This window comes from Bos indicus x Bos taurus, chromosome 19, assembly GCF_003369695.1.
Source record: "Bos indicus x Bos taurus breed Angus x Brahman F1 hybrid chromosome 19, Bos_hybrid_MaternalHap_v2.0, whole genome shotgun sequence".
NCBI lineage: Eukaryota > Metazoa > Chordata > Mammalia > Artiodactyla > Bovidae > Bos > Bos indicus x Bos taurus.
In genome coordinates, this window is record NC_040094.1 from 42,789,672 (window position 1) to 42,815,890 (window position 26,219).

General features: G+C 52.5%; 2 protein-coding genes across 2 annotated transcripts; both read right to left on the reverse strand.

Annotated features, from left to right (window-relative positions):
* Nucleotides 1–318: 318 nt before the first annotated feature.
* On the reverse strand, nucleotides 319–4,315 carry KRT36 (keratin 36). Its single transcript, XM_027519117.1, has 7 exons — nucleotides 3,818–4,315; nucleotides 2,842–2,924; nucleotides 2,433–2,589; nucleotides 1,721–1,882; nucleotides 1,495–1,620; nucleotides 1,107–1,327; nucleotides 319–707 (listed from the first exon to the last, which is right to left on the reverse strand). The coding sequence occupies exons 1-7, from the start codon at nucleotides 4,265–4,267 to the stop codon at nucleotides 536–538; spliced, it is 1,371 nt and encodes a 456-aa protein (XP_027374918.1). The 5' UTR covers nucleotides 4,268–4,315; the 3' UTR covers nucleotides 319–535.
* Nucleotides 4,316–19,376: 15,061 nt separating this feature from the next.
* On the reverse strand, nucleotides 19,377–23,922 carry KRT13 (keratin 13). Its single transcript, XM_027519233.1, has 8 exons — nucleotides 23,311–23,922; nucleotides 21,995–22,077; nucleotides 21,521–21,677; nucleotides 21,170–21,331; nucleotides 20,955–21,080; nucleotides 20,640–20,860; nucleotides 20,020–20,042; nucleotides 19,377–19,703 (listed from the first exon to the last, which is right to left on the reverse strand). The coding sequence occupies exons 1-8, from the start codon at nucleotides 23,791–23,793 to the stop codon at nucleotides 19,654–19,656; spliced, it is 1,305 nt and encodes a 434-aa protein (XP_027375034.1). The 5' UTR covers nucleotides 23,794–23,922; the 3' UTR covers nucleotides 19,377–19,653.
* Between the last annotated feature and the right edge of the window lie 2,297 nt (nucleotides 23,923–26,219).

The following is a 26,219-nucleotide window of genomic DNA, read 5'->3' on the forward strand; positions in this document are numbered from 1 at the left end:
GGAAGAGAAAACCACCAGACCGGGCAGGGCTAGTGAGGACAGCTGGGTGCCTTGGCCTCTTCTGGGGTCCCCTCAGGTGGTCCTCATGGGCAGGCCCAACCCTGTAGGTTATGGCCAGCAGCCATCCGGACTGGGTCAGTGTCTGTTCTCGGGGACCAAGGTCCCAGGTATCCCTGTTATGAAATATTTTGGATCACCCTGTCACTTCTTACCACTCAGAGCCAGAAGAAACAGACCCAAAACCAAAATCCACACTTTTGCAACAAGCTTCGATCAAACACCCCACTAACTAACCACAGAGAATAGACAGAGGCGAGATTTCTATGCCAAGAGAACACACTTTATTGGGTAAATTTCCAGGGAAGCTTAGTTTTACACGGCGTAAAAGCAGTCAAAGCCAGAAACACAATCTAAGAAGTTTTTTGGTAGAAAAATCTGCTGAGCGGGGAGTCCCTCTAGGGAAGGAGAAGTGGGGGTCATTTAGAGCCGGGACCCACAGGGGTGTTCTCCATCCTGTGGGCCAGGGCCTGCCCAGTTACAGCGGCTGCACGTGCTCCCTGGAAGAAATGATCTTCCCATCTCTGATCTCCTCTGTGATGGTGCGGATCTGGGTGCTGAGCTGGGGGGCCGGGGCACAGGGACCGGTTGAGACGTAAGGAACTCTAACAGCAGGCTTGCATTCCGTGGCACAAGGATGGGCAGGCAGCCTGAGGAAATGAGATCATGTCAAGGCCTGTTTGGCATTGGCCGTTGAACTGACTGGCATGTCAAACATACATGAGGGTCAGGTGAGATGGGTGGGAGACCACGACAAATGGCGCAGATGGTGCCTCTCTGAAATCCCTTGAGGGCTGCATAGACAAAGATCAGAAACTCCCAGCCAGAACCAATGGATGGAGAAGTACGGTGAGTGGGACCAGCTTGTCCCCCTGCAAATGCTTAAAGCCCAGGGCCAGAAGGAATGTCTCTCCAGAGGCTGTGATCAAGCCCCCCCTTCATCTGCACAATAACCACTTCAGGACTGATGCCCTCACCGCGGTACTCAGCATTGGGTCCAGGTGAGCCTTTTCCCCAAGTCTGGACCCCCGGGACCCACGGCCACTCACTTGCAGTCTTCTCCCTCGAGCAGGCGGCGGTAGGTGGCGATCTCTGACTCCAGCCGGGCCTTGACATCCAGCAGCACCTGGTACTCCTGGTTCTGCCGCTCCAGGTCGCAGCGAATCTCAGCCAGCTGAGCCTCCACATTGCCAATCAGGCCCTGCATCTGGGCCAGCTGGGAGCTGTAGCGGGCCTCAGTCTCTGCCAGGGTGGATTCTAGGGAATTCCGCTGTAAAGGGAAAGAAGAAGCACTGCCAATAGGAGGGAATTGCCCCTAGAGACCCACAGCCCTGGGTATCTCCATACCACTAGTGATCACCATCCATGATAACCGAGGCTGGTGGCTCAGGGCACCTGCCATGAGCAGGGCCAGCCCCTCAGGCAGGGGCCACTCACCATGCTGTGCTGAGCCTGCAGCTCGATCTCCAGGGCATTGACGTTGCGTCTCAGCTCGATGATCTCTGTCTGGCAGCACTGCAGCTGCTCTGAACTGGACACCACCTGCTGGTTCAACTCCTCGGTCTGAAAAGCGTGAGAGGACCCAGAGCAGAGTCAGAGCAAGTGAAGCCACTGTCAAGGGTGACCCCACCCCACAAGCTTGTCCAGGGCTGGCCTGGCCTACCTGGGTGTTGAACCAGGCCTCCACATCTCTGCGGTTATTCTCCACTAGGGTCTCATACTGGCATCTCATCTCATCCAGGATCTTGTTGAGGTCCACCGGGGGAGCAGCATCCACCTCCACATTCAGCCGGTCCCCAAGCTGGCATCGGAGTGTATTGACTTCCTGCAGAGAGCAGGCAAGATGGCATAAGGTTGTCACAAGGATGTTGGATACGAGTTTGACTGACCTGGGTAAAAAGCCTCCTCCTCCGGTTGTCAGCTGTGTGACATTAAACAGGATGCTTAACTTCTCTGGGCTTCAGCCTCCTCATGCACCCTGACCTGCCTCCTTGGAGAATTTGGAAGATGATGCAAATACCAGGTAAGTAGAATCATTATCAGGCACTACCCTCCAAATGGAGATTTAGTATCATGCCCAGGAGTGTGGGATCCATATGACCTTAGACAAGTGACTTAACCTTTCTGTGCCTCAGTTTCCTCGTCTATAAAATGGAGCTTGTAATAGTATTTACCTCCCGGAATTATTGTGAAGATGACATGAAACAAGAATGAAATACAAAGTGCTTTGTAGAGTTCTTGGCACACGGTGGGCCATCAGTAAATGTCAGCTGGGGTTACTGTGGAAGTGGTCGTCACCGTTGTTACACCCAAGGGTCAGCAGTGGCTCCCTGCTGGGTGGGAATAATTAGGAGGCTATGTGAGACCAGCCTCACCTCCTCATGGTTCTTCTTGAGACATATCAGCTCCTCCTTCAGAGACTCCACCTGCATCTCCAGGTCAGCCTTGCACAGGGTCAGCTCGTCCAGGATCCGGCGCAGGCCATTGGTGTCGGCCTCCACCAGCTGCCGCATGCCCAGCTCCGTCTCATACCTGCACACACAGAGCCCTGCTGAGTCTGCGGCAAGGCAGCCACTCACAGGCAGGGCCCGCCACCTTGTTGTCCAGCTGCTTGGGGTCAGCATCGCTGTGGTTCTCTCCCTTGACCCAGAAAGGATCTAGAACTGTGCCACACTTCCCACTTACAGCTGCATCTGGCCTCACTCTCACTCTACCAGCTCCCAGAGGCAGAGGACAGAGGCAAGGGAGCAGCACAGAACTGCCTTCCCAGATCAGGCCACTCACTTGGTCCGGAAGTCGTCGGCAGCCAGCTTGGCGTTGTCAATTTGCAGGACCAGCCTGGCATTGTCAGCCTTGGTCAGCAGGATCTGGGGAACCAGGGCCATCCTGTGAGCTGGGGAAGGCCCAGCAGTGGGGGGGCAGGTGGGAGGGGACAGCCCAGCTTTCAGAGGCCATACTTCTAAGTACCTTTGGCATCTCCAGCCCTGAGCTCTGAGCCTAGATATAGAGGGAGTGTCAGTCCTGGAAAGTCATTAGAAAAGACCCTGATGCTGGGAAAGATTGAGAACAGGAGGAGAAGGGGATGACAGAGGATGAGATGGTTGGATATGGTTGGATGGCATCACCAATTCAATGGACATGAGTTTGAGCAAACTCCAGGAGATAGTGAAGGCCAGGGAATCCTGGTGTGCTATAGTCCATGGGGTTGCAAAGAGTTGGACATGACTTAACGAATGACCAGCAACAACAGTCCCAGGAGGGGCATCACAGTGGCCATCAGCCCTGACACCTGCAGCCCCAAAGGCACAGTGGGTCACACCAAGGTGAGCAGAGAGAACCAGGCCAACCTGGATTCAGATTCCACATCCAACACTGACAGACTATGGTATCTTGAGAAAGTGCCCGAACCTCCCTAAAATTCAACTTCCACATCTGTTGGATGAAACCAATAATGTCCATCTCTCCAAGATGAGAAATACACAAACAAAAGGAAGGGAAGGCATTAGGCGCAGAGCTTGTGTCCAGTAAGGACATGGTGTGTGTGATTGCTCTTCCTATAGCTGAGACTGGCTGGAAAGGAGGGGAGTTTACAAACAGAGAGAGGTCTGGGTCCCCCAAGAAACCAAACCCCTAGAGAGAAAAGCTGGCCCTAATAGGAGAGAGAATCCTCTGAGAGCTACAGCCTCATCTGCAGTGGGATGAGACAGACCGCTCCCAGGGTCTGAGTGGCTGGGCTGGGGTGGGGCCAGGCCCCAGGTACCTTCTGCTGGAGCTCCTCAATGGTCTTGAAGTAGCACTGGTAGTCGGGGCAGATGTACGGGGCCTGAGACTCGTACCACTCGCGGATGCGGCTCTCCAGCTCCGCATTCTCCCGCTCCAGCTGCCGCACCTTCTCCAGGTAGCTAGCCAGGCGATCGTTCAGGAACTGCATGGTCTCCTTCTCGTTGCCATTGAAGGAGCCCTCGCAGAACCAGCCCCCGGCCCCGGCAAAGCCAGAGGAATGGAACCCAGAGGACAGGAAGGAACCAGGCAAGCAGCTCCCAAGGCTGGAGAGGCCCAGCCTGACAGAGGAGGCTGACCCAGCAAGGCTGGGCCCCCTGCAGGAGCCCACGGAGCGGACACAGGACACCCGAGAGATGCCGCTGGTTGCACCACAGTGGCCCCTGATAGACCCAGAGGAGAAGATCGGGGAGCAGAACTGGGAAGCCATGATGCTAGCAGAGAAGGTTGCAGCTTAGCAAGAAGCTCAGGTTCTGGCTCTCATGGCCTCTCTGAGGCATTTATATACACTGTCTGTGGGGTGTTGCCATCTTACACTTGGGAAAGCCCATTCCTATTCCAGGAGAATCTCATTAGAATGTGATTTTTGCTACCCATCCAAAATCCCTTACCTTGTAAAAATTAAAAAGAATGTAGAATTTCATTTGCTAAGTCAGGACTCTCAGCTGTTGTCATTTCCTGGTAGAATATGAAATTTATTGCCTCTTCAAAGTCCTTGCACCATATCCCATAAATTGGGAGTGGCCTCACGGATGACATTTGGTATCTGCCCTCTCTGTGAGCCTTCTTCCAGGTGCCCAGGCTGCTCACTTGTCACCTCTGACCACTACCCCTACCCCTCATATCTGCTCACCTCAGGGATGCTAAGAAGGGAGCAAAGGGAAGTAAAATTCACAGAACACCTATCATGTGCCAGGCTTATAGTCATTTCATGGACACCTCACAACAGTCCTGGGAGATGGCCAGTATCATCTCCGTTTTACCAGTGTGGAAACTGAGGCTCAGGATGGTTGAAAGGAAGGAAGGAAGAAAAAAGGAAAGAAAGAGAAAGCTTGCTTGAGATGAACAGGTACTGAGTACAAAGGATCTGAAACCAGGGCTCTGGGACCCCAAATCCCACACTCTTGTCCCATTGCTTCTCCAACACAACCAAGGTCAAGTTCAGGCACCCAGAATTTGGAGACGGAAGACCTGGGTTCAAACTCCGGCTCTGCTGTTGATCTGTCCTGTGATGCTGAGCACATCACTCCATCCTGGACATCCTCAGTGCCCTCACAGGCCTGCTTCATGCAGATCCAAGGAGGGTCGAAACCAGGGCAGAAGTAAACGTGGTTTGAAACGCCTCGGGTGCTGTAGAAATGTTGGTTGGGCTAAGAGGACAGTCTTTGACGATGGTTTGTGGCTGTGGCTGGCAAAGGCTTGTGGCTGTGACCCTCAGGTGGAGCTGCTTTGAAGGGCAGTTTCTTTTGTGGCCCCTAGTTCCCTGAACCTAAGAGGGTAGAATAATCAGGACCCTGGGCAGTCCCCTTGCCCCAGCCCCACCCCCACCCCTGCCCTCAGTTCAGTTCAGCCACTCAGTCATGTCCAGCTCTTGCAATCCCATGGGCTGCAGCATGCCAGGCTTCCCTGTCCTTTACCAACTTCTGGATCTTGCTCAAACTCATGTCCATCGAGTCAGTAATGCCATCCAACCATCACATCTTCTGTCATCTCCTTCTCCTCCCACCTTCAATCTTTCCCAGCATCAGGGTCTTTTCCAATGAGTTACTTCTCTGCATCAGGTGGCCAAAGTATTGGAGTTTCAGCTTCAGCATCAGTCCTTCCAAGGAATATTCAGGACTGATTTCCTTTAGGATTGACTGGTTGGATCTCCTTGCAGTCCAAGGGACTCTCAAGAGTCTTCTCCAACACCACAGTTCAAAAGCATCAATTCTTTGGCACTCAGCTTTCTTTATGGTCCAACTCTCACATCCATACCTGACTACTGGAAAAACCATAGCTTTGAATAGATGGGCCTTTGTTGGCAAAGTAATGTCTCTGCTTTTTAATATGCTATCTAGGTTGGTCATAGCTTTTCTTCCAAGGAACAAGCGTCTCTTAATTTCATGGCTGCAGTCACCATCTGCAGTGATTTTGGAGCCCCCCAAAATAAAGTCTCTTACTGGTTCCATTGTTTTCCCATCTATTTGCCATGCAGTGATGGGACCAGATGCCATGATCTTAGTTTTCTGAATGTTGAGTTTTAAGCCTTACTGGTGCCTAAACAGGGTACAGAAATGGTCCAGGCAGACCCTTTGGACAGAGAAGGAATAAGAGGATTAGATGAGACACTACAGAGAGTTAAGCAACCCAAGAGGAGACCTGAGGATTAAGGAACAAAGGTAAACTCAGTCTTCCACCCTCAACATGGGTTTTCCCAAGGCTTGAGCAACCTGCTCACTTTTTGTCCACACAGACACACACGGCAAGGCTGGCGTTTATAGAAGCATTTATATGCATCTGAACTTGTAATTTACCAGCCTCTTAAAACACTTTATAAGCTTCTCTATGAAATTACTCAGGAGGGTTGGCTGTGGTGCACATTTTTGCCTGGTCCAGTGGATACCCAGATGGGATGCCCAAGAGCCACCTGATGGGCTCCCAGGGGTACACTTGTTGTGCAGCCCCTCCTGGGAGAGACAGCAGGGGCAGCAGGCCTCCAGAGCTCGACTGCCCAGCAATGGTGCCTTCGGGCTGCCCACCTTCCCTGCAGGGCCCGGGATGGAGCTGTCTCAGGGTTTCTCAAGCTCAGCACTGTGGACGTCGTAGACTACATGATTCCTAGTGTGGGGGCCTCCTGTGCACCATACAGTGTTAGCGGCATCCCTGGGCAGATGCCAGTAGCAACCCTCCCCCCCCCCGTCATGACAACCGGAAACTCTCCCGACACTGCCCAATGTCTCCTGATGGAAAAACTGCTCCCAATTGACACCCACTGGACTATTAGGACGGGACTGAGGCCGTGACCAGACCTCCTGGCAGCCCCTCCTTTGTCTTCTAAGACGACGAGTGCAGGGTCTGGCTGTCACCGTAGGGCCCGTTCAGGCAGGTCCTCAATGCACGCAAAACTCAACTTACCTCGTTTGTGACACAGTATGCTTGTCCAGAAGGCAGCTGCTCCCCTGCCCCAACATAGCGCATCTCTGACTGGTATCTCTGTCTGCTGGACATCTGAAGTCAATGTTCTCATGTGCTTTTTTTTTAATCCCTCCACTGTGCAATCCATATCTGAAGCTGACTCTAGGTTTTTCTCAGGACAACTGAATGAGCAGGTTTCTGCTGTTCTGGCTGTGTCCCCATCCAGAGGGTCACTGTGGGCCAGAGTCCAGGCAGGTGTCTCCAGGGCAGTGAGGGGTGGCACGGACCTCTCCTGGAGTGGGTAACAAGCTGCCCAGAGAAAGTCTTTTGGAAGCCCTTGGTCCCCTACCTTTCTCCATGGTGTAGTCAGCAAGGACACCTCTCAGAAGGAAGTGTGGAAGGGGTCTCATGAGAGGAACTCCTCTGCTCTCTTTCACCTCAGAAGTCTGGACCATCACGGGATGGATTGAGGCCCCACTGGAAAAAATGTTCTTCCTGTATCAGAGGAGACAACCCGGGACTCACAAGTCTGTTCATCTCCTGAAGACACTTCAGCTCACCCCTTCCCATGGTGGCCCAGCCCTGGAGAAAATCCATCTGCACAGTGTTAAGTACATCAGCGGTGCCCGGGCACCAAGTGTTATTTCAAAATAAGGTTCTATGCTGAGACTATCCTTTCCAACCTGAATCAAAAATACACTGGCTAATTAAATAGAATGAAATAAGCCCACTTGCAGCAGCATGGATGGACCTAGAGATTGTCATACTGAGCGAAGTAAGTCAGACAGAGAAGGAGAAATAGCGTATAACACCCCCTATGAAGGACTGATGCTGAAACTGAAACTCCAGTACTTTGGCCACCTCATGCGAAGAGTTGACTCATTGGAAAAGACTCTGATGCTGGGAGGGATTGGGGGCAGGAGGACAAGGGGACGACAGAGGATGAGATGGATGGATGGCATCACCGACTCAATGGACATGGGTTTGGGTGAACTCCGGGCGTTGGTGATGGACAGGGAGGCCTCATGTGCTGCAATTCATGGGGTCACAAAGAGTTGGACACGACTGAGCGACTGAACTGAACTGAACTGATAGGTGGAATCTAAAAAGAAATGATACAAATGAACTTATTTACAAGACAGAAACAGACTCACAGACTTAGAGAACGAACTTACTGTTGCTGGTGGGGGGAAAGGATAGTTAGGGAGTTTGGGATGGACATGTCCACACTGCTATATTTAAAATGGATAATGGACAAGGACCTACTGTATAGCACATGGAACTCTGCTCAATGTTATGCAGCAGCCTGGATGGGAGGGGAGTTTATGGGAGAATGGATACAAGTGTATGTATGACTGAGTCCCTTTGTGTTCACCTGGAACTATGACAATATTATTAATCAGTTTCTAAAAATTTACTGGGCTAAGTGTCAGGGAGCCTGGACTCCAGATTGAGCTCTGCCTCAAACTCTCTGGGCTCCAGAGTCCCAATCTGAACAGGAAGAGCCTGGACAACGTGAACTCAAGACCCTTCCATCTCAGGCAGTGTAGGTGTTGAGGAGTGTTTCCTATGGAGCCAGCCAAGAGTCATCTGGACATGTCTGTGACTCATTCACCAGCCACTGTCCCCTCTCTGTCACTGACCACAGAACAAAGACAAGTTACAGAGGTTCAGCCCGTAACACAACTGGATTTTCTCTTCTTTGCAAGCCTGCATGGACCTCAGTCTCACTTTGCCTCCAGGTCTTCTCTATGCCTGTGAACATAACTGATGCCATCTCGGGCCCTTACAGTTCCTCATGTCCTTCTGCTGACCCTACCCAGGGCTGTAGTGGACACTAAATCACTTCTCTGTGGTCAAGGACTTTGTAGCTAATAGCTACTGTTTAATAATCATTTGAACCAGGTGACCTCAATGATGAAAATCTATTCCCAGCATCCATAAGACGTTACCCATTCATAAATCTTGACTTAGGCATGCCCATTCTGTCTCTGAGCACCTCCCCCCATGCCCTAAGTAAACTATAAAATTGTCCAATGGCCCCTCAGTGGTATGGAATATAGCTGCAGATGCTTCCAGATGGCTGTCAGCCCCATCCCACCCTGTGAGTAAGTTACCCTGTTATAAACTGATCCATTGATTACATGGAGCTGCCTGCCTCGTTTTTTGGTCTCAAAATGCCTTTTCAGTTTGGTAGGAACTTTTCTTTCCTGCCATTCTTCACCACCCCAAAACACCTGCAAACCAGGAGAGCACGACGGCGTGGCTTCCTCCCAGCCTCCCTTCACAGGCAGAGGCAACAACCCACCTCCCAGGATGGTAGCCAGAAGGGCCCATTCAGAGGTGCAGTGTCACCAGGACATCTGCCAGGCGTCCCAGCATGTCCAGGCTGAAGTGACATTGCTAGCTAACGAAGCCAACCGAGTCTTGGCTTCACAGAAGAAGGGAGTCAGGCTGAACAGCAGCAGTCCTGGGCCTGGGCTCAGCCAGACCATGGTTCAAGCTCCTTAATTCCTTTGAGCCTCCATTTTCCTAAAAGGTGAATGAAGCTCATAATGCCATATTCACAGGATTGTGATAACTAAATTGAAACATGCTTGATACACAGGAATTCACTTCACAGATTTTAAGAGATCAAAACTCTTCTTATATCCCATGTAGTCTGAGGCTCAGATGAACGCTATTTCCAGGGCACAAACCACTCACTCTGCTTTCATAGAATATTGATCAGAGGCCTAGCCCAGCTGTGCAAGGAAAGACAGCTGCCTAAAGAGGTTAGGGCTGAGGGAATTCCCCTGTGGTCCAATGGTTAGGACTCCATGCTTCCACTGCAAGGGGCAGGATTTCAATCCCTGGCGAGGGAACTGCAGATGCCCCACAGTGCATCCAAAAAAAGAAACTAAAGAGAGAGAGAGATTGTGGCTGAGACTGTGTCCAGAGCGACAGGAGCCCTATTCTGTGTCCAGGACTCTCTGGCCTCTGACCTCTACTCTGTGTGCTGTATTTAGTTGCTTGTTGTGTCCGACTCTTTGTGACCCCATGGACTGTAGTAGTCCACCAGGCTTCTCTGTCCATGGGGCTTCTCCAGGCAAGAACACTGGAGTGGGTTGCCATGCCCTCCTCCTGGGACCTTACCAACCCAGGGATGGAACCCAGGTCTCCCTCATTGCAGGTAGATTCTTTACCATCTGAGGCACCAGGGAAGCCCAAGAACACTGGAGTGGGTAGCCTGTCCCTTCTCCAGGGGATCTTCCCAACCCAGAGACTCGAACCAAGGTCTCCTGCATTGCAGGCAGATTCTTTACGAGCTGAGCTACCAGGGAACCTCTACTCTAGAAACTCCTAAAAGCCCCCTGACCCACTACTGCAGGCACAATGCCAGCTTGGGGGCTACAGAGCTGACAGGATGCTCCCTGACCACCATGACCCTAGTCTGGGGGGGCAAGGGGAAGAGGGAAGATGCTGCTGTGGGAACAGAAAACACCTCCACTTTCCCCAAGCCCACCTTGGACAGCACCAAGTTCAAAACCAATGGTTGAGTTGTGGCTCCTTCTCTGGTGAGAAGAGATCTCCACCCTCAAATGAGCCTCCATTTGGAAGCTAAGGTTCTCTGTGGGCAGAGACCCAAGAAATCAAGCCTGAGTCTCCTCTACCCAGCTCTGACCTGTCCCTCTGACGGAGAAGGCACCACCTGTCACAGTGTGCCCAAGGACCCCTGCTCCTCTGAGCTGGTGTCAGAAGTGCCAGGGCCCGCAATGCTCCAGCGGCAATATCGGAAGCAGAACAGTGGACCACGTGGACAGCCAGCTCACTGGGCAGCACGGGGGAGTGAGAGCATTCAGAAAGCCCAGTGACTGTCTTTCTTAGAGTGTCCTGGTGGCCTCGGCTTCATCCTCCTGGTTTTCTCCTGCTCCCTATCCCATCTTTGGCATCCAGACACGCAAGTCCTACAAATTTCCCACCATAAGAAGCATCTAAAACAGGCTGACCCGGTCTGTGTGTTCACCTCTTTAGACCCCTACCCAGAACCCACCCAGAAACAGGGACACCCCCACTGATCTCATCCCCCTCAACACAAGTGCTTTTTCCTTGGAACAAAAAATTTGTTCCAGGGACCAAGTACTCAGGATTCCTGGCTCCTCCCTGAAAAGCAGGGTGACTATATATTCTGTGTCAAGTAACTACATCAAAAGCTCCTGCCAAATCTGCCGCCAGCTGATGTTAGATTCTAGTACAGACAGGCAGGGACAGGTCCACAAAGCTGGAGGAAGCATTATGAGAGAGGCGGGGAAAACCTTCAATTATGACATTTTGAGCCACCAATTTAATTTGTCCAAAGAATCAGAGAAAGGTCTTGCCTCTTAGGTTTTGATGGTGGAAGACTCAGGGCAGTTAGCAAGTCTGCTGAGGGTAGGGTGGCTAGATTCAGCAAATAAAAATACATGCAACAGTTAAGACATGCTTATACTAAAACATTATTCATGTGTGTTTACAATTCCAGTTTAACTAGGCGTCCTGCATTTTCTCTGGTAATCCTCCATAAGGAAGCATCACTGGTGGAGAACTTTGGCCTAACAAAACACAGCTGTCCCTTCCCTCCTCCCCCTGTGACTTGTCACCATGACTGGCTGGTCTCAGGAACAGACATATCCAGCTTCCCCTGGAAAATCATGACTTTCTCTCCTTTGTACCCCATTCTCAGTGGCTGCCATTTTTGCCTTCACCAGCCTGGTGAGCAGGACTCAGAAGAGGAGAGCTATGGTGTCTTTTCTCCCTCGTGGCCACCTCAGTGACATTCCACCTGATGGCAACTGCCTTCAGCCAGCTGACTCAGACCTTCCTCAGCAAGATTTGGCAAGTCCCTCTCTGCTCAGTCCCTCTCTAAGATCAGTTCCTGCTCCCCCAGCCTGTGCCCCAAACTTGTACATACCCTCTGCTGTCTCCAGGCCTCACCAGACTCAGGGCACACAATCAGTGACTATGGAGGTCATCCCCACCCCCTGGCCACCCCTCTCCAGGGCCCAGAGCCCGTGCTAGGGGCCTCAGGAGAGCAGGCGAGGTGACTCTTGGTTCCTCCCAGATTAGGGCTCTGCCAGGCTCCTGGGCACCCAACGTCCCAACATGCTGCTCTGTGAGTGATTCTGAATCCCCACTGGGCCAGGACCCAATCCTGTTACCAGGCCCAGAATCACCCTGGAACAGCCCCAGACACCCTCATCTCATACTCAGGGTCTTCTGCGGACCCTTAAGGCTGCCCCCCAAAACAGAGGGACATTAAGCACCCAAGGGGGTCTCAGGGCTGCAGCTCTGCCCTCAGACTCCCTGCTGCCCAGCTGCCTCCCTAAGGGCTGGAGACTGGACAGGGTCTCATGTTGGAACTCGCATCTCACCCAAAATACAGAAGTACTTTCTCTTGCCCTGGAATATGGTTTTAACAATTGTCTAGGAATCTGCTCCAAATTGCTCTTGCCTTGCTCTCTGAGCCTCCCTGACCCCGATCTTAAGCCATACCTCTCCAGTTCTCTCACACCAAGCTCTGCCTTCCGCATCCTAGGCTGCTTCCATCTTGCCCACGGGCCAGCTCTTCCTGCATGGCCGCACTGGCTGACCGCTCCTGTCCAGAAGAGTCCAGAGTCTCTTGCTCAAATCCACTCAGTCCCTAACTCCCCCCACCCAGCTTTTATGGAGAATTCCAGAGCTGTCACTGCTCTCCCTGAAGTCCTTGGAGAATCTGTGGTTTGTGGGAGACACAGGGCCAGACCCAATGGGAGAGATGCTGGTACCGCAGTCTCCTGCGTCCCCTTGATTCAGATACCACTTAACTGGACCACAAAGTGAATTCCTCAAACACCCTGTTTGATTGGATTCCAGCGTCTGCATTTACAGGGGCTGATGTGCAGCCGGCCTCACTCTCTTCCTGCTAACAGCGTGTCTGCAAAACAGACTATGGGCTCCAGGCAGTAATTAACCAAGCTTTATACTGGGGGTTCTACTTTCAAACTCATCTGAGATCCTCAGATGAAAGAAGCCACAGAGTTATTATGGTTGTTCATAAAAATGGGCCAGAAGAGTGAATATCAGCTCTTTGCCAACTCCCCCGAACCCTCCCCCCACCAACAGGTGCCCACCCACCTGATCCTTCCCAAGCTCTGCAGGAGGATGGAAAAGTCTGATGTGTGCTCAGCAATTTGAGAGCCCCTCCCCCGAGACAAGCTGCTCAGAGTGATGCATCCTGCATACCCTTCTCCACTCCAGCCCTCAACAGCCCTAGGAACACCTTCTAGCAGGCGGCAGGTCCCAGCCATCCTGAGATGCACTGACCCAGGCCAGAAGGAAAGAAGGGACCAGTCATTGACATGGGGAAGCTGGGACAGTGCATCATCACACTCCCCACAGCCCTCCCATGACATCTCTTCTCCCACTTTCCTCAAGTGAGACTCCCCTTGCTAGGAAGCCCTGGACACCCTCATCTCATATTCAGGGTCTTCTGTGGAGCCTCAAGGCTACCCTCCCAAACAGAGGGACAACGGGCATCCAAGGGTCTCGGGGCTGCAGCTCTGCCCTCAGCCATGCCCTGCTGGCCAACTGCTCCACGAAGGGTAGAGAATGGATAGGGTCTCATGCTGGGATCAGGCCAAGTGCCCTGACCCTCCACTCTGTGTCCCAGCCAGTGGCCAAAGTGGCATGACCAGCTTTCTGGAGTGAGCCTGCCCCCTACAGGGCCCAGGCAGGATGCACAACCCCATTAGGGAGTGTGAGGTATTAGGGAGGGCAGAAGTGCACTGGTCCCTCCACCCAGGGCAGAGCCTTTGGGAGAGGGAGGCACCTCTCGCTGGAGATGTGACTGTACAGCCTAGAGTCATGCAGCAATTAGCCACCTTTGTGCATCACTGCCATGGGGAGGTGCATCCTTTCTGAGCTCTGAGGCACAGGGATGCCACGGGCACGTTCCACGGGACATCTTTGACCCCTAAGTGTTGGGGCTTAGGTGAGAGTTTGGCTTCTGCCCCAGATTCCAGACCTGAGTGCTTGACTTTAACAAAGGGTCAGCCATGGTCTCAGAAAGCATGTTGGAACATGGATCCCAGATACCCTGCTGAGTAGGTCCCTTAACCAGTCTGAGCCTCAGTCTTCAGATGTATAAAATGGGTACAATTGGGCCAACTCGGGTTTTTGTAAAGATGAAACAAAATAAAGGTTAAAAAGGTGCCTTAGACAAATGCTGGACACGTTATTACTTTCTCCTTTATTAGCATCCTCTCTGTTTTGGCATCTTTTGTATTAACTGTGTTCACTCCCAATCACTGACACAGGTTAGTCAGGCTCCATGGATAGGGCAGTTCCTCACAGCCACAGCTCTGGGAAGCAGGGTGTGAGCCTGGGGGAGCGATGGGGCAGGTGGGCACCTGGCCAATCCCTGGAAGGGGCAGTATCGACCAAGCAGACCTGATAAAACTGACCTCCCTTGAGTGGTCACCCCATGCAAATGACTGAGGGGATGAAATGAGTCCTGGATACAAAGAGCAGATTGCCCTCCCCTCCCCCAAGCCTCTCCCACATCTCAGTGGTAAAGAATCTGCCTGCCAACGCAGGAAGATGTAAGAGACGCAGGTTCGATTCCTGGGTCAGGAATCCCCTAGAGGAAGGCACAGCAAATCTTTCCACTATTCTTGGCTGGAGAATCCCCATGGACAGAGGAGCCTGGCGGGTTACAGTCCATAGGGTCACACAGACTCAGACACGACTAAAGGGACTTAGCACACTTACACCCCCAAGCCTCTCCCACATCTCAGGCCAGAGCCCTGGGGTGACTATTCCTGTCCAGCTCAGGAAGGCTCTCGAGTCAGCTTTGAGAGTAACACCCTTCCCCCTCCCTTCACGCCCCCTCTCTTCAAGCCCCCTCCCCTGACCTGCCTCTCAGCTTCCTCAGGATTTCTGATTGGCCACAGAGTTCCTTGGATGGAGCCCAGCTTCTCAATCTCCTCCCTGGGGTCTGGATGAAAGGGTCAGGCCAGAGCCCCTGCCAGGCCCAGCGTCCAGCTCAGTTCACTGTTTCACATGGACAACTAACCCCACACCCCACCAGACCACCCAGCACTGGCTCAGAAAAGGAAGAGGCTGCCCCCAGACATCCTTGGTCTGGGTCTCGGGGAGAGGGGCTGCTCCAAGCCCAGCAAACCTGGGATATGGACCCCAGGGGCCCCTGCACCAGCGACGGGGCTCAGCTCTGAGCATCTCCTCTGGTCCAAGCCCCTTCCTCATGCCTGCAGGACAGAGTGCTTGCCTACCTCTTTATTTCCCAGAGCCTATCTTCATTCAGCTCTCATTCCTCCATCCAACACATTTACTGAGCTCCTATAACATCCTAGTTAGGAGAAGGAGGAGGATGAAACCATCCCTGCCCTGAAGGGAAGAGGATGACAAAGCTTAATTTATTGACCACTTACTACTTACCGGGACTGTTCTGAGCATTTGAATTTCATAACTTCCGAGGGAGGTGGTACTGAGCAGGGAGGAAAGTGAGCCCACAGGGGTAAGTGGCTTGGCCAGGGTTACACATGGAGCCGGCGACAGTCAGGACGCCTGCCAGGGGAGCGTGGCTCCAGAGCCTGTGGACGTCACAGCCTGCTCTCCTGAAAGGACCGTGATGGCCATCAGTCCAGGGAGCCTTGGGGATACACCCAGGAGGCTGGTAGTGGTGGGGAAAGAGTGGAGATCTGTGGCAGAAGCTGAACCCTGAACTAAGCTTTGAAGATGGAAATAATTTATTGCTGCGGGCGTCACCTCCTTCTGCCTGTCAGTCTGTGAACTCCCTAAAGACAGAGGCTGCCTTTGTGTGCATCTTTCTCTCTGCTGGATCCAGTATAGCATCTGGTACATGGTGCACTTCATAAACAGCTGCTGATGAAATAAATTAACAAAAAAAAGTAGCCGAGTTTTGGGAGTGGAGGTCATGTCCTCTTCCTCTTTGGTGTCTGAGCTCCCAGGACAGCTCTGGGCGTGTGGAAGAGTGCGGGGAGCCGGTGAGGCATTCCACTCGTGACAAAGGTCATGAGGAAGGAGGCTCGGCATACGCAAAGGCGGGATCGAGCCTCAGGAGTCCCCCCGGATATTCTCGAGCATTTTCCCCCAAAAAACCAGAGTCTGCCTACTTTATTGCTTTGTGCTCTCACCTCTGACTTTACTGGGGGCTGTCCCCTACCACCATCTCTCTCTCTGTGTGTCAAAGAGTTAACTTACAGCTCCAATTAATAAAGTTCCTGGGCAATTAGGAGTGTTTAAATCCAAACCCCTCTGATGGCTCTCTAACTCGCCTGACAAGTTTACCCGGACTCCTGCAGCTATGCATACGATTGTTTACAGTCTCCCAGCCTCGAGAGGCATGGGAAGCTTAAGATATTCAAATAGCTTAGAGCCTCTCAGAGAGTTAAAAACTGTCAGAATAAACTAGTAAAGGATTTCATTGATGAGTCAATGCTTGTTGCCAAGTTTTCACATCCCCTGAATTGTATCCTTGAATATGTATCAATTAATAGTGGGTATGTAGAAAAAATAAGTAGTGGCCTTGGTGTTAGTAACTTTAGACCCTTAAGGTAATAAATTCTTTCTTTGTTGTAAACCCATTACACATCCGCCCTATAGGAATGCAATTTTATCTTTGGAAGATGGTGCCAAACCTTGAAATAATTACTCTTAGAGAAAGTAAGTCTTTGTTGATAAGTCCTTGTCAAGAGTCATAAAATGTTAGTAGGCCTTCTGGCCAGAAGATGATGTAAATCACCTAAACCATTTGTATACGATACATTTGCAGGAAAGAAACCTTGGTTTTTGATAAGAACCAAAGACTGCTGACTTTGCATCCCCTATTATCCTCTATGTGTAACTTAGGGTATAAAAGCCCCTGTTAAAAATAAAGCTACGGGCCTTGCTCACCAACGCTTGGTCTCCCCATGTCATTCTTTCCTTTAACTTCCAGCTGAGTCTCCATCTGGAGCGCGGAACCCACCACGCTGACTAATCATGCCTGGGCTTCTAAGACCCACTCGAGAAGGTGTCTAGGGTGAGACACCTTCCGCTATTCGAGAGGGCGCCTGCGGCCTACGTCAGTGGTGCAAACTTCTTGTCTTGAAGTTTTATTGGTCTCCCGCGTAAACCAAGCTACTCAGCTTCTTTTCTCCACTGAAATTTCCTACTGAGCTATCCTCATTCTATTGTTCTCTATATCTCTAATTAGCATATAAATAGTCGCCTAGGCCGTCTCTCCTTCGAATACCCTGGATCAGCTGGGGCAGGTCCCCAGCAGAAGAGAACGGAACCACACCTCATTCCACAGTGGGGGTGGGATCTGGGATGAGTGGACGGCCACAGCTTTCCCCTAGCTTAGCGAGCTGGGCGGGTCACCTCTGAGTGACCACTGCGTACTAAACCAACTGCCCGGAGCTCAGACAGGCTCGGGGTGAAGGAGGAGGAAGAAGCTGATGAATGAGAGCAGTGACTATAGGAGGAGAGGACGCAGAGGGAGAAAATGAAGAGGGAGCAGAGAACGGGCAGTTGGCAAGAGTGCCGAGCACCCGTACCTTCTGGCCTACAACCTCACGACAAAACTCAGACGGCATCTAAGAGGCATTCCCCCAGTTCATTCACTGGTGTCTCCCTTCAGTAAGCATTGGCCAAGCCCCAGCAGTTGGCTGGACACAGCCCTGCCCCCTCAGCACATGCGGTCAACAGTCAACTCTGGGATCAGGGTGGAGGGGGACGCAGATGTCCAAACACCCGAGTACACCCCACTCTCTCCCTGCACCACAGAGGAGGGGGTGGCCATCTCCATCGGAATGTTGAATAAAAAACCTGGTTATGTCATGCTAAGTCACTTCAGTCGTGTCTGACTCTTTGCGACCCTATGGACTGTAGCCCACCAGGCTCCTCTGTCCATGGGATTTCCCACTCCAGTGGGTTGCCACGCTCTTCTCCATGGGATCTTCCTGACCCAGGGATGGAATCCACGTCTCTTATGTCTCCTGCACTGGCAAGGGGGTTCTTTACCGCTAGGGCCACCTGATCTCCAATAATAAAGAACAGAGGTGGAAGATCAGATTAGACCGAGATCCCTCACTGAACAAGGGCCTGAGAGGTCCAGCCACATGGCTGGGTCACTGAGAGCAGTTTGGAGTGGCAGGACCTCCAGGTGGACAAGGGGGAGGCTAGTGTGGATTTCAAGGTCAGAGAGAGGCCAGAAGAGGCCAGAGCCAGGTGACCTCTTGGCTGGTGAAGAGTCTGGCTTTCCTCAGTGACCCATGGGCAGCTCTTGCAGCATCTCTAAACCAGGAGGGCTTTTCATTTCCAGCAATCGCCCCAGCTGGTGTATGGAGCATGGATGAAGGGGGAGCTGAAACCAGAGGCAGGGAGGCCATAGCAACCTGCCCAGCAAGTTAAGACCAGACAGGTGATGAGGACATTACAAGTAAAGCAGGGATGGACTTGTGAAGGAGGTGAAGGAAAGAGGGAACCAAGACGACTCCCGGGCCCATGGTTTGGGTCTCCGGGTCCTCTGGGATGGAGGAGCAGGAAGGCCCAGAACTGGGAGAAGGAGGGGTGCTCCTTCACCAAGTGCATCCAAGGAGGTGGTGGCCAACTCACTTGGGCATGTGAGATGGGAACAGAGAAGAGGGACCTCTGGAGAGTCAGCAGGACACACTGTGACTACGGACGTGCTCCAGATGCCCCACGGGGCAGAGGGGTGAAGAAGAAAAAGAGAAAAGCGCCTACATCAGAACCCAGGAGACCAGTCCCAGTAAGGAGTTAAGGGGAGCCAGTGGAGGCTGCTTATCTGAGCCGGGACATCCAGAGAAGCAGGGGGAGGAGGTCAGTATCAGCACGGTCTGAGGTCCCTCCTTGAGTTGTGCAGCGGGTCACTTAGTGACTTGGAATGGTAGGAACTTGGGGTGAGCCAAGGGGTGGAGGGACTGCAGGCCTGGGCACCCATTATCTCAAAGGAAGCTCTCTCTGTGGGAAGCAGGGAGGCAGTGTTTGGAGCTGGAGTGCTTGTCCTCAGCCTCCTTCCTACATCAGCCCTAGCCCCTTGCACCCTGCCCCAAACCCTGCATACTTCTTTCCTGCATCACGCCATCACCTGACCGTACTAGAACCCCATCACTTCCTTATTACCGGATGTCCTCTAGGGTACCGAACTGGCCCGAGTACCCCTGCAAGTCCACATTTACAGAGTGCCGTCATCCATGAGCCACCTGTGTCCCTGTGTTTGTCAGCCCGGGTGCCTTGTGTCCTTCCCAGCTCAGAGCTCTCTGGGCCGAGCCTCCTCAGGGTGGGCCACTCGGCCGGACCACACCTGCCCCCCAACCCCCACCATCCCCAGCCAGGGCCTTGGCAGGCGCCACCCCCAGAAACCAGGCCAGAGTCAAAAATACGTTTGCAAGAAGCTGGGAAATTTTATTGAATTAGCTTTTCTTTTCAGTGGAGAAGCTGAGGAATCAGAAAGGAGCCAGGTCAGGGAGAAGAGCAAGCAGACCTGGGGGGTGGGGACAGGGCAGGGCAGGGCAGGGAGCGGCCACCCTCGGAAGAGGGGTGGCCGGGCACAGAGTGGCCGAGGCCCCTTGCAGTGCCTCCCTCGCTCCTGCAGGGAGCCGGCAGCTCTCTCCTCCTCTGGGTGCTGAAGACAGAGGGAGGGACCGCTTGGCAGATTTAAGGCCTACTTTCTGGAACCCGGCGACTGGAGTTGCTGCCGGAGTTTCCTGGAAAAGGAAGGAGGCAAAAGACCTTCAGGCTGGAGGAGACCCACCTCAGGCCAGCCTGGGCCCCCCCAGGAGGGCCCCAAACCCCGAGTAGGTCAGGTCGGGGGGTAGGTGATGGGCATTCTGTGTTACTGTCTGAGCCCCATGCATCTGCGGGGCAGCAAGGAAAACGGAGGAGCAGGTGACCACTGCTGCTCCAGCCCCATCCCACTCCCTACACGGGGGAGCCCAGCCCTGCCTCCTGCCTCCCCCCCACCCCCACCCCAGGCCAATGAATAGGAGCCTGATCGCCTCTGCCACTGGGTTGTTTTCTTACCTCCTGTGGTGAAACCGATCAACCTGGGAGAGAGGAGAGAGGCAGCCATGAACGGAAGGCAACCAAGAGCAGCCGCTTACCTGTCCTCAGCTGGAGCCACCCAGGAGCCCTTGGAGCTCCTGAGTTGGGCTCTTTTCTCAGCTGTGCCCCCAGCCCACAGGGCAGCAACATCAGGTGAACCCAGACCTGTCCTGTCTGTCTGTCTGTCTGTGAAGCCTCAGAAGATGCTGTTGAGCATTTGCTGGGAGTTTTGTCCTCCTTTTGTTTCACTGGACCCTCTACCCTTCCCTTGAGCCTACAAGGATGGCCTGGCCCCTGCAAACAGTCTGAAGGCAGTTCAATCTCTAGTTTAATAGCTTTGTTGGGCTGTCCTGAATCCAAGCTCATATTTTCTTCATGGTCCCTAACCCTGCCAAGTCTAATCCAGAGGCCCAGATGAGAAGGTTAAAAGAAATGCCCCCACAGTCTGATGCCAGAAGACAAGGAAAAAGCTCTGGTCCTGGATTTTGGTCCAAGCTGTTAAAGTGCAGACAGATGCCCTCCCCTCCCAGACACGATCCCTAAGACCCTGCCTGCTCTGAAAGCACAGAGTTCCCCAGTCCCTTTCCTGTGGGACCTACTTGGAGTCCTGGCCCTCTAGCAGGCTGCGGTAGGTGGCAATCTCCTGCTCCAGTCGTGTCTTGATGTCCAGCAGCATCTTGTACTCCTGGTTCTGGCACTCCATCTCACTGCGGAGCTCGCTCAGCTGGGCCTCAATGCTGCTAATGAGACCCTGGATCTGCTGCAGCTGCAGGGCGTAGCGGCACTCCGTCTCCGCCAGCGTGCTCTCCAGCCCGGCTTTCTGGTGGGACAGCAGAGGAGAAGGTCTGAGGGATGCCAGGCCTGGGGGAGGGGCCTCGAGGGGGCAGCCACAAGGCAGAGGGCAGCCGGTGTACCATGCTCAGCTGAGACTGCAGCTCAATCTCCAGGCCCTGGAGTGTGCGCCTGAGCTCGGTGATCTCTGTCTTGCTGGTCTGGATCAAGGCCGTGCTGGAAGTCACCTCCTTGTTCAGCTCGGCACTCTGGAATTCAAGCAGGACAGAGGTGACGGAGGAGCCCAGCTGGATGGCCCAGGCACCCTCTGGCTCGGCCGGGTGAGACAGCCAGGTACCTTGCTGTGGAACCATTCCTCAGCATCCCGGCGGTTCTTCTCTGCCATGGCCTCGTACTGCTCCCTCATCTCTGCCAGCACACGGGTCAGGTCAATGCCCGGGGTGGCATCCATCTCCACGTTGACCTGGCCGACCATCTGTTTGCTGAACTCCTTCATCTCCTGTGGGGATGGGAAAGGAAGACACGTGAAATTCCTCAGCCTGCCTTTCCTCGGCTCTGAATGCTACCAGAATGTTCCAGAAAGTGCTTCAAGGTTCCACTGTGGAGGGCTGAGTCTGACCTCAGCAGAGGGCTCCCCGTTCTTACTGGAGGTAATTCAGCCACAGCAGGCCCAGCTCCCCCCTCTCACCTCCTCATGGTTCTTCTTCAGGTAGGCCAGCTCCTCATTCAAGCTCTCAATCTGCATCTCCAGGTCTGTCTTGGTCAGGGTCAGCTCATCCAGCACCCTGCGCAGGCCGTTAATGTCGGCCTCCACGCTCTGGCGCAGGGTCAGCTCGTTCTCATACCTAATATTTTTTTTAATGAAAAACAACACAGAAATGGTATTAGGAATTGAAGGTTTTGAGCAGAAGCCACACATTGCCCTTGCTTGACTCTGCAATAAACCTTTCTCTGCTCAAATTAAAAAAAGAAAGAAAGAAAGAAAGAAACAGAGAGAGAGAGAAAGGGAAAGAAGTGAAATTGGAGACGCCCCTACCCTCCTCTGAACTCTGCTCCTTCCCCAAGACCTTCACTCCTGGGATGCTAGGATTACATTGATCAGAGGAACATTTGTCTAAAACAAGAACTGCTGAGTAAGCGGAAGGAGGGAAATAAAACTCACTTGAGCCTGAAGTCGTCGGCAGCCAGCCGGGCATTGTCAATCTCCAGGATGATCCGGTTGTTGTCAATGGTGGCCGCCAAGATCTGCAAAATACAGAAAGTGACCACTGGAGGGTCCACGAGCTCGGGGAGGAGGACTGAGAAAACATGGACTGGATGGGTGGCTGTGCAGCTCTGCCTGCTCCCTGTCCCTGCGAGCTGGGACAAGGCACTTCTCTTTGGGCCTCGGTTCCTCTCTGTAAAGTGAGGGATGAGATAGGTCCCCCTAGATTGTTCTGTCACTCCGGCGTTCTGTGTCTGGTCATGGTGATCTGTATGTGCATTGCAGGGGAGCGACCCCAACAAGGATATCTGTGGTTAGTCATGTCTCCACAGCCTCACACTAGCAATCTGATAAAGTCACAGTCTTGAGCCCCTTCCTTCCCCTTAAGATCAGGAGAGGGGACTTCCCTGGTGGTCCAGTGGTTAGGACTCCGAGTTCCCAGGTGGAGTTGGGTTCAATCCCTGGTCAGGGAATTGGATCCCATAAGTCACAATTTAAAAATCTCCTGTGCTGCAACTGGGACCTGCATAGCCTAATTAATTAACTAATTTTTAAAGATCAGGAAAGAATCCGCCTCGCTCCCTACAGTTCATAACTTCACTGGAGCTGGCCTCCCCACTGAGCAGAGTGGAATTTCAATAAATATCCACATCAATTTGAATTTCCTGTCTCAACTTTTGTGTTCCAAAGCACTTAAAATCCACCCCACATAGCTGGGACCCAGCCCAGGCAGGTGGATTTCTGTTCCAACAGGCTGGCCTCACAGAGTGAGAGAATCTCAGCATAGCACTGCCTGCATCTCCCCCACCTGGTTGAGGCCAGTTAAGAACACTAGTTTAAAGGGGGGCCCTACAAAACAAACCAGTGTTCCCAGACCAATGAATGAACATGTATTCCTTTCTCTGTTGATTTTATCCACTCTTAGTGGCTTTTAAAGCTGTCACAGTTTCCAAATAACCCAGTGGGTTAGGATTATAGAGATCAAGTCACTAACAACATAACTGTTTGGAAAGCAGTAAAACAAACAAACAAAAAAAAAATGTTGGCATGAGTAAGAACAATAAAAATGAATAATGAGAGAAAACTCGTAGCATGAGAAAGACCATCTGGAGTAGAGATGCTTGATAGGCAGTAAAAGCCTAGATTTTCACCCAAAGGAAGGGTAAGAAGTCCATCTACACTGCATCTGCTGGTCCCTGGGGACCCTGCATTTCCTGGCCATCGAGTCTCTGCCCTGCTCGCAGGAGAACCCTGCTCAACCTACAAGGGCTCACCTTGTCCCGGAGTTCATCAATGGTCTTGAAGTAGGGACTGTAGTCACGCTCCGGGCTGGTTGGGGTCTGCTTCAGGTGCCAGTCACGGATCTTCACCTCCAGGTCGGCATTGGCCTCCTCCAGGGCACGAACCTTCTCCAGGTAGGAGGCCAGGCGGTCGTTGAGATTCTGCATGGTGATCTTCTCATTGCCGGAGAGGAGGCCGCCATCTCCACCGCCGAAGTCACCGAAGCCTCCACCAAAACCCCCACCAAAGCCACCTCCGAAGCCACCTCCGAAGCTGCCTCCGAAGCCACCCCCATAGCCACTACCGGCCCCTCCACCGAAGCCGCAGCTCACACCACCCCCAAAGCCCCCAGCAGATCCCCCAGAGACAAACCGGGTTGAGCAGGTAGAGATACTGCGACCTCCTCCGAGCTGGCAAGAGCCACCCCCGAAGCCACCTCCATAGCTGGCGGAGGAACTCTGCAGGCGGCAGCTCATGGTGAGAGTGAGATGGGCAGAGAGCAGGTGAGGCAGGAGCTTGGCTTGGTCTGGCCGAGGACTGTGGTTCTCCTCTGGAGTGGATGCCTTTTATACACCTTCCAAGGGGTTGGACGATGGCCCTATCTTCTCTCCTCCCTTCCCCACCCTCTGACTGGTGCCAACTGCACCTATGTTTCCCACAAGCTCAGTTACCTCCGTTCTCCAGGGTGGGTTGTGCCTCTGGGGGAAGGGGCCTTTTTTTTTTTTTTTAATCCTTAACAAAAGGGATGATTCAGAGGGAACAGTGTTCTCCTTGAGACTACCCTTTGACAACTGAATTCTGTCTCACCTCTCCACTTAGGGAACTCACTCCCATCGGCCCCACCCAATGTTAGAACGGGGACTGAGCTGCACCTGCCTGCCAGGGAGCCTCTGCAGAGGGAAGGAAGCTGCAAAGTAGCCCTCTGCCTCCCTTCGTCCTATTTCTAAAAAGTCTGACTGAGATGCTCTGTGTGCTTCTCGGCACTTCATCTACTCCATTGCTCCTAGCAACAATGATAAACTTTGCTTGGTCCTGTAGAATCAATGACCTTGAAGGTGTTTGGGCTGAGAAAAAAAAGTGGCCCCAAGACCATCAGATAAAGTCACAGTGGCAAGGAACCTTAGGGACCATCTGACACAGCTGGGGAAAGGGAGGCATAGAAAGAGCAAGGGGACCCACACGTGGTAAGAGCTAACACCCTCAGATCACTTGCCATATGCAAGCGCTGGGCTACGAATTTTATGGCGACTGCCTTGTTTAAGGGGCTTCCCTGGTGGCTCAGTGGTAAAGGATCCATTCTCCTGCCAATGCAGGAGACTTGTGTTCAGTCCCTGGGTGGGGAAGATCCCCTGGAGAAGGAGATGGCAACCCACTCTAGTATTCTTGCCTGGGAAATCCCATGGACAGAGGAGCCTCCTTGGCTACAGTCCATGGGTTCTCAAAGAATCAGACATGACTTAGCAACTAAGCATGCACACCTTGTTTAATCTTTGCAGTGGCCCAGGAAAGTTGACCCTACTATTATCCCCATTTTACAGAGAAGGAAACTAAGCCTTCAGGGCAGAGTCAGGACTGAAACCCAAGTCTGGATCTGTTTGACACTAGGCTCATTCTTTTTTATTTTTTTTCATTTTTTTAATTTAATTAATTAATTTATTTTAATTGGAGGCTAATTACTTTACAATATTGTAGTGGGTTTTGCCGTACATTGACCTGAATCAGACTAGGCTCATTCTTTAGGCATATTTTTTCCTACAGCAAAATAGACAAATTATAAGCATCCGGCTTAATGTGGGATCTAGTTGTGGGGATCTTAATGTGGGATCCCCAGCTATGAAATTTTAAGCTACCACTCAGAACATTTCCAACTCCCTATAAATCTCATTGTACCTTTTCCTGGTCAATTGCCATCCATATCCCCCATTCCCCTAATATAACAATAATTCCAACTCCATTACCATAGATCAATCTAGAGGTTCTCAGCCAGGGGCTATTTTGCTTCCCAAGGGACATTTCATAGTGTCTGGAGACATTTTGTTCGTCACACCAAAGGGATACTATTGGTATCTGGAGGACAGAGACCAGAGATACCGCTGAATACCCTACAGTGCACAGGACAGCCCCTGCCACCAAGAATCCTCCAGCCCAGAAGGTCAATTGTGTCCAGGTTGAGAAGCCCTAGGTCAGCCTGATCCATGGGTTTAATGATTTCATTACAGCAGCAGCCTCAGAGGCATAGCCAGTTCCAAAAAGGAAGTCTTGTAATACTGAGCTCTTTCTAGTCCCACAACCACGTGATGCCTGACTCAGCCTGTGCATGTTTGACCAAGAGGCCACATGGAGGATATGACCTAGGGCCCGGGGCCAGGGTCCCTGCCAAGGAGCCTGGGGTGTGCCTGAGACTCAGGGTCCACTTAGGAAGCCCACCAGAGGAGGCCTCACCTTCACGCCTAGTCACTCAGTCATGTCCGACTCTTTGCCACCCCATGGACTGCAGCCCGACAGGCTCCTCTGTCCACGGGATTCTCCGGGCAAGAATACTGGAGTGGGTTGCCATTTCCTTCTCGAGCCAAAAGTAAAGGGCCTTGAGCTGGCCTCTCAGAAGCCCAGAATAGAAAGAGAGGTTCCAGGGCTGAGAATGGTGGACCCAGGACTCAGGCTTCCAGGTTCCACTTACCAAGGAGGCCATGGTGGCCGTGAATGGCCTCCTGGGAGCTGCCCTCTGCCCACAACAGCCTGAGGGGCTTGGTGGGATAGGCCAGGGGCTGGGGTGAGGTGACTTGAGGTTGTCCTGGAAACCCTTTTGCTGATTCTGCAATACCAGAAAGGAAAGTTCTGAGTCAGGGCTTTCTTGGCCTTTGTTGTCTTCAGGTGGGAAAGTGGGCCTGCATCTCCCTTTGCA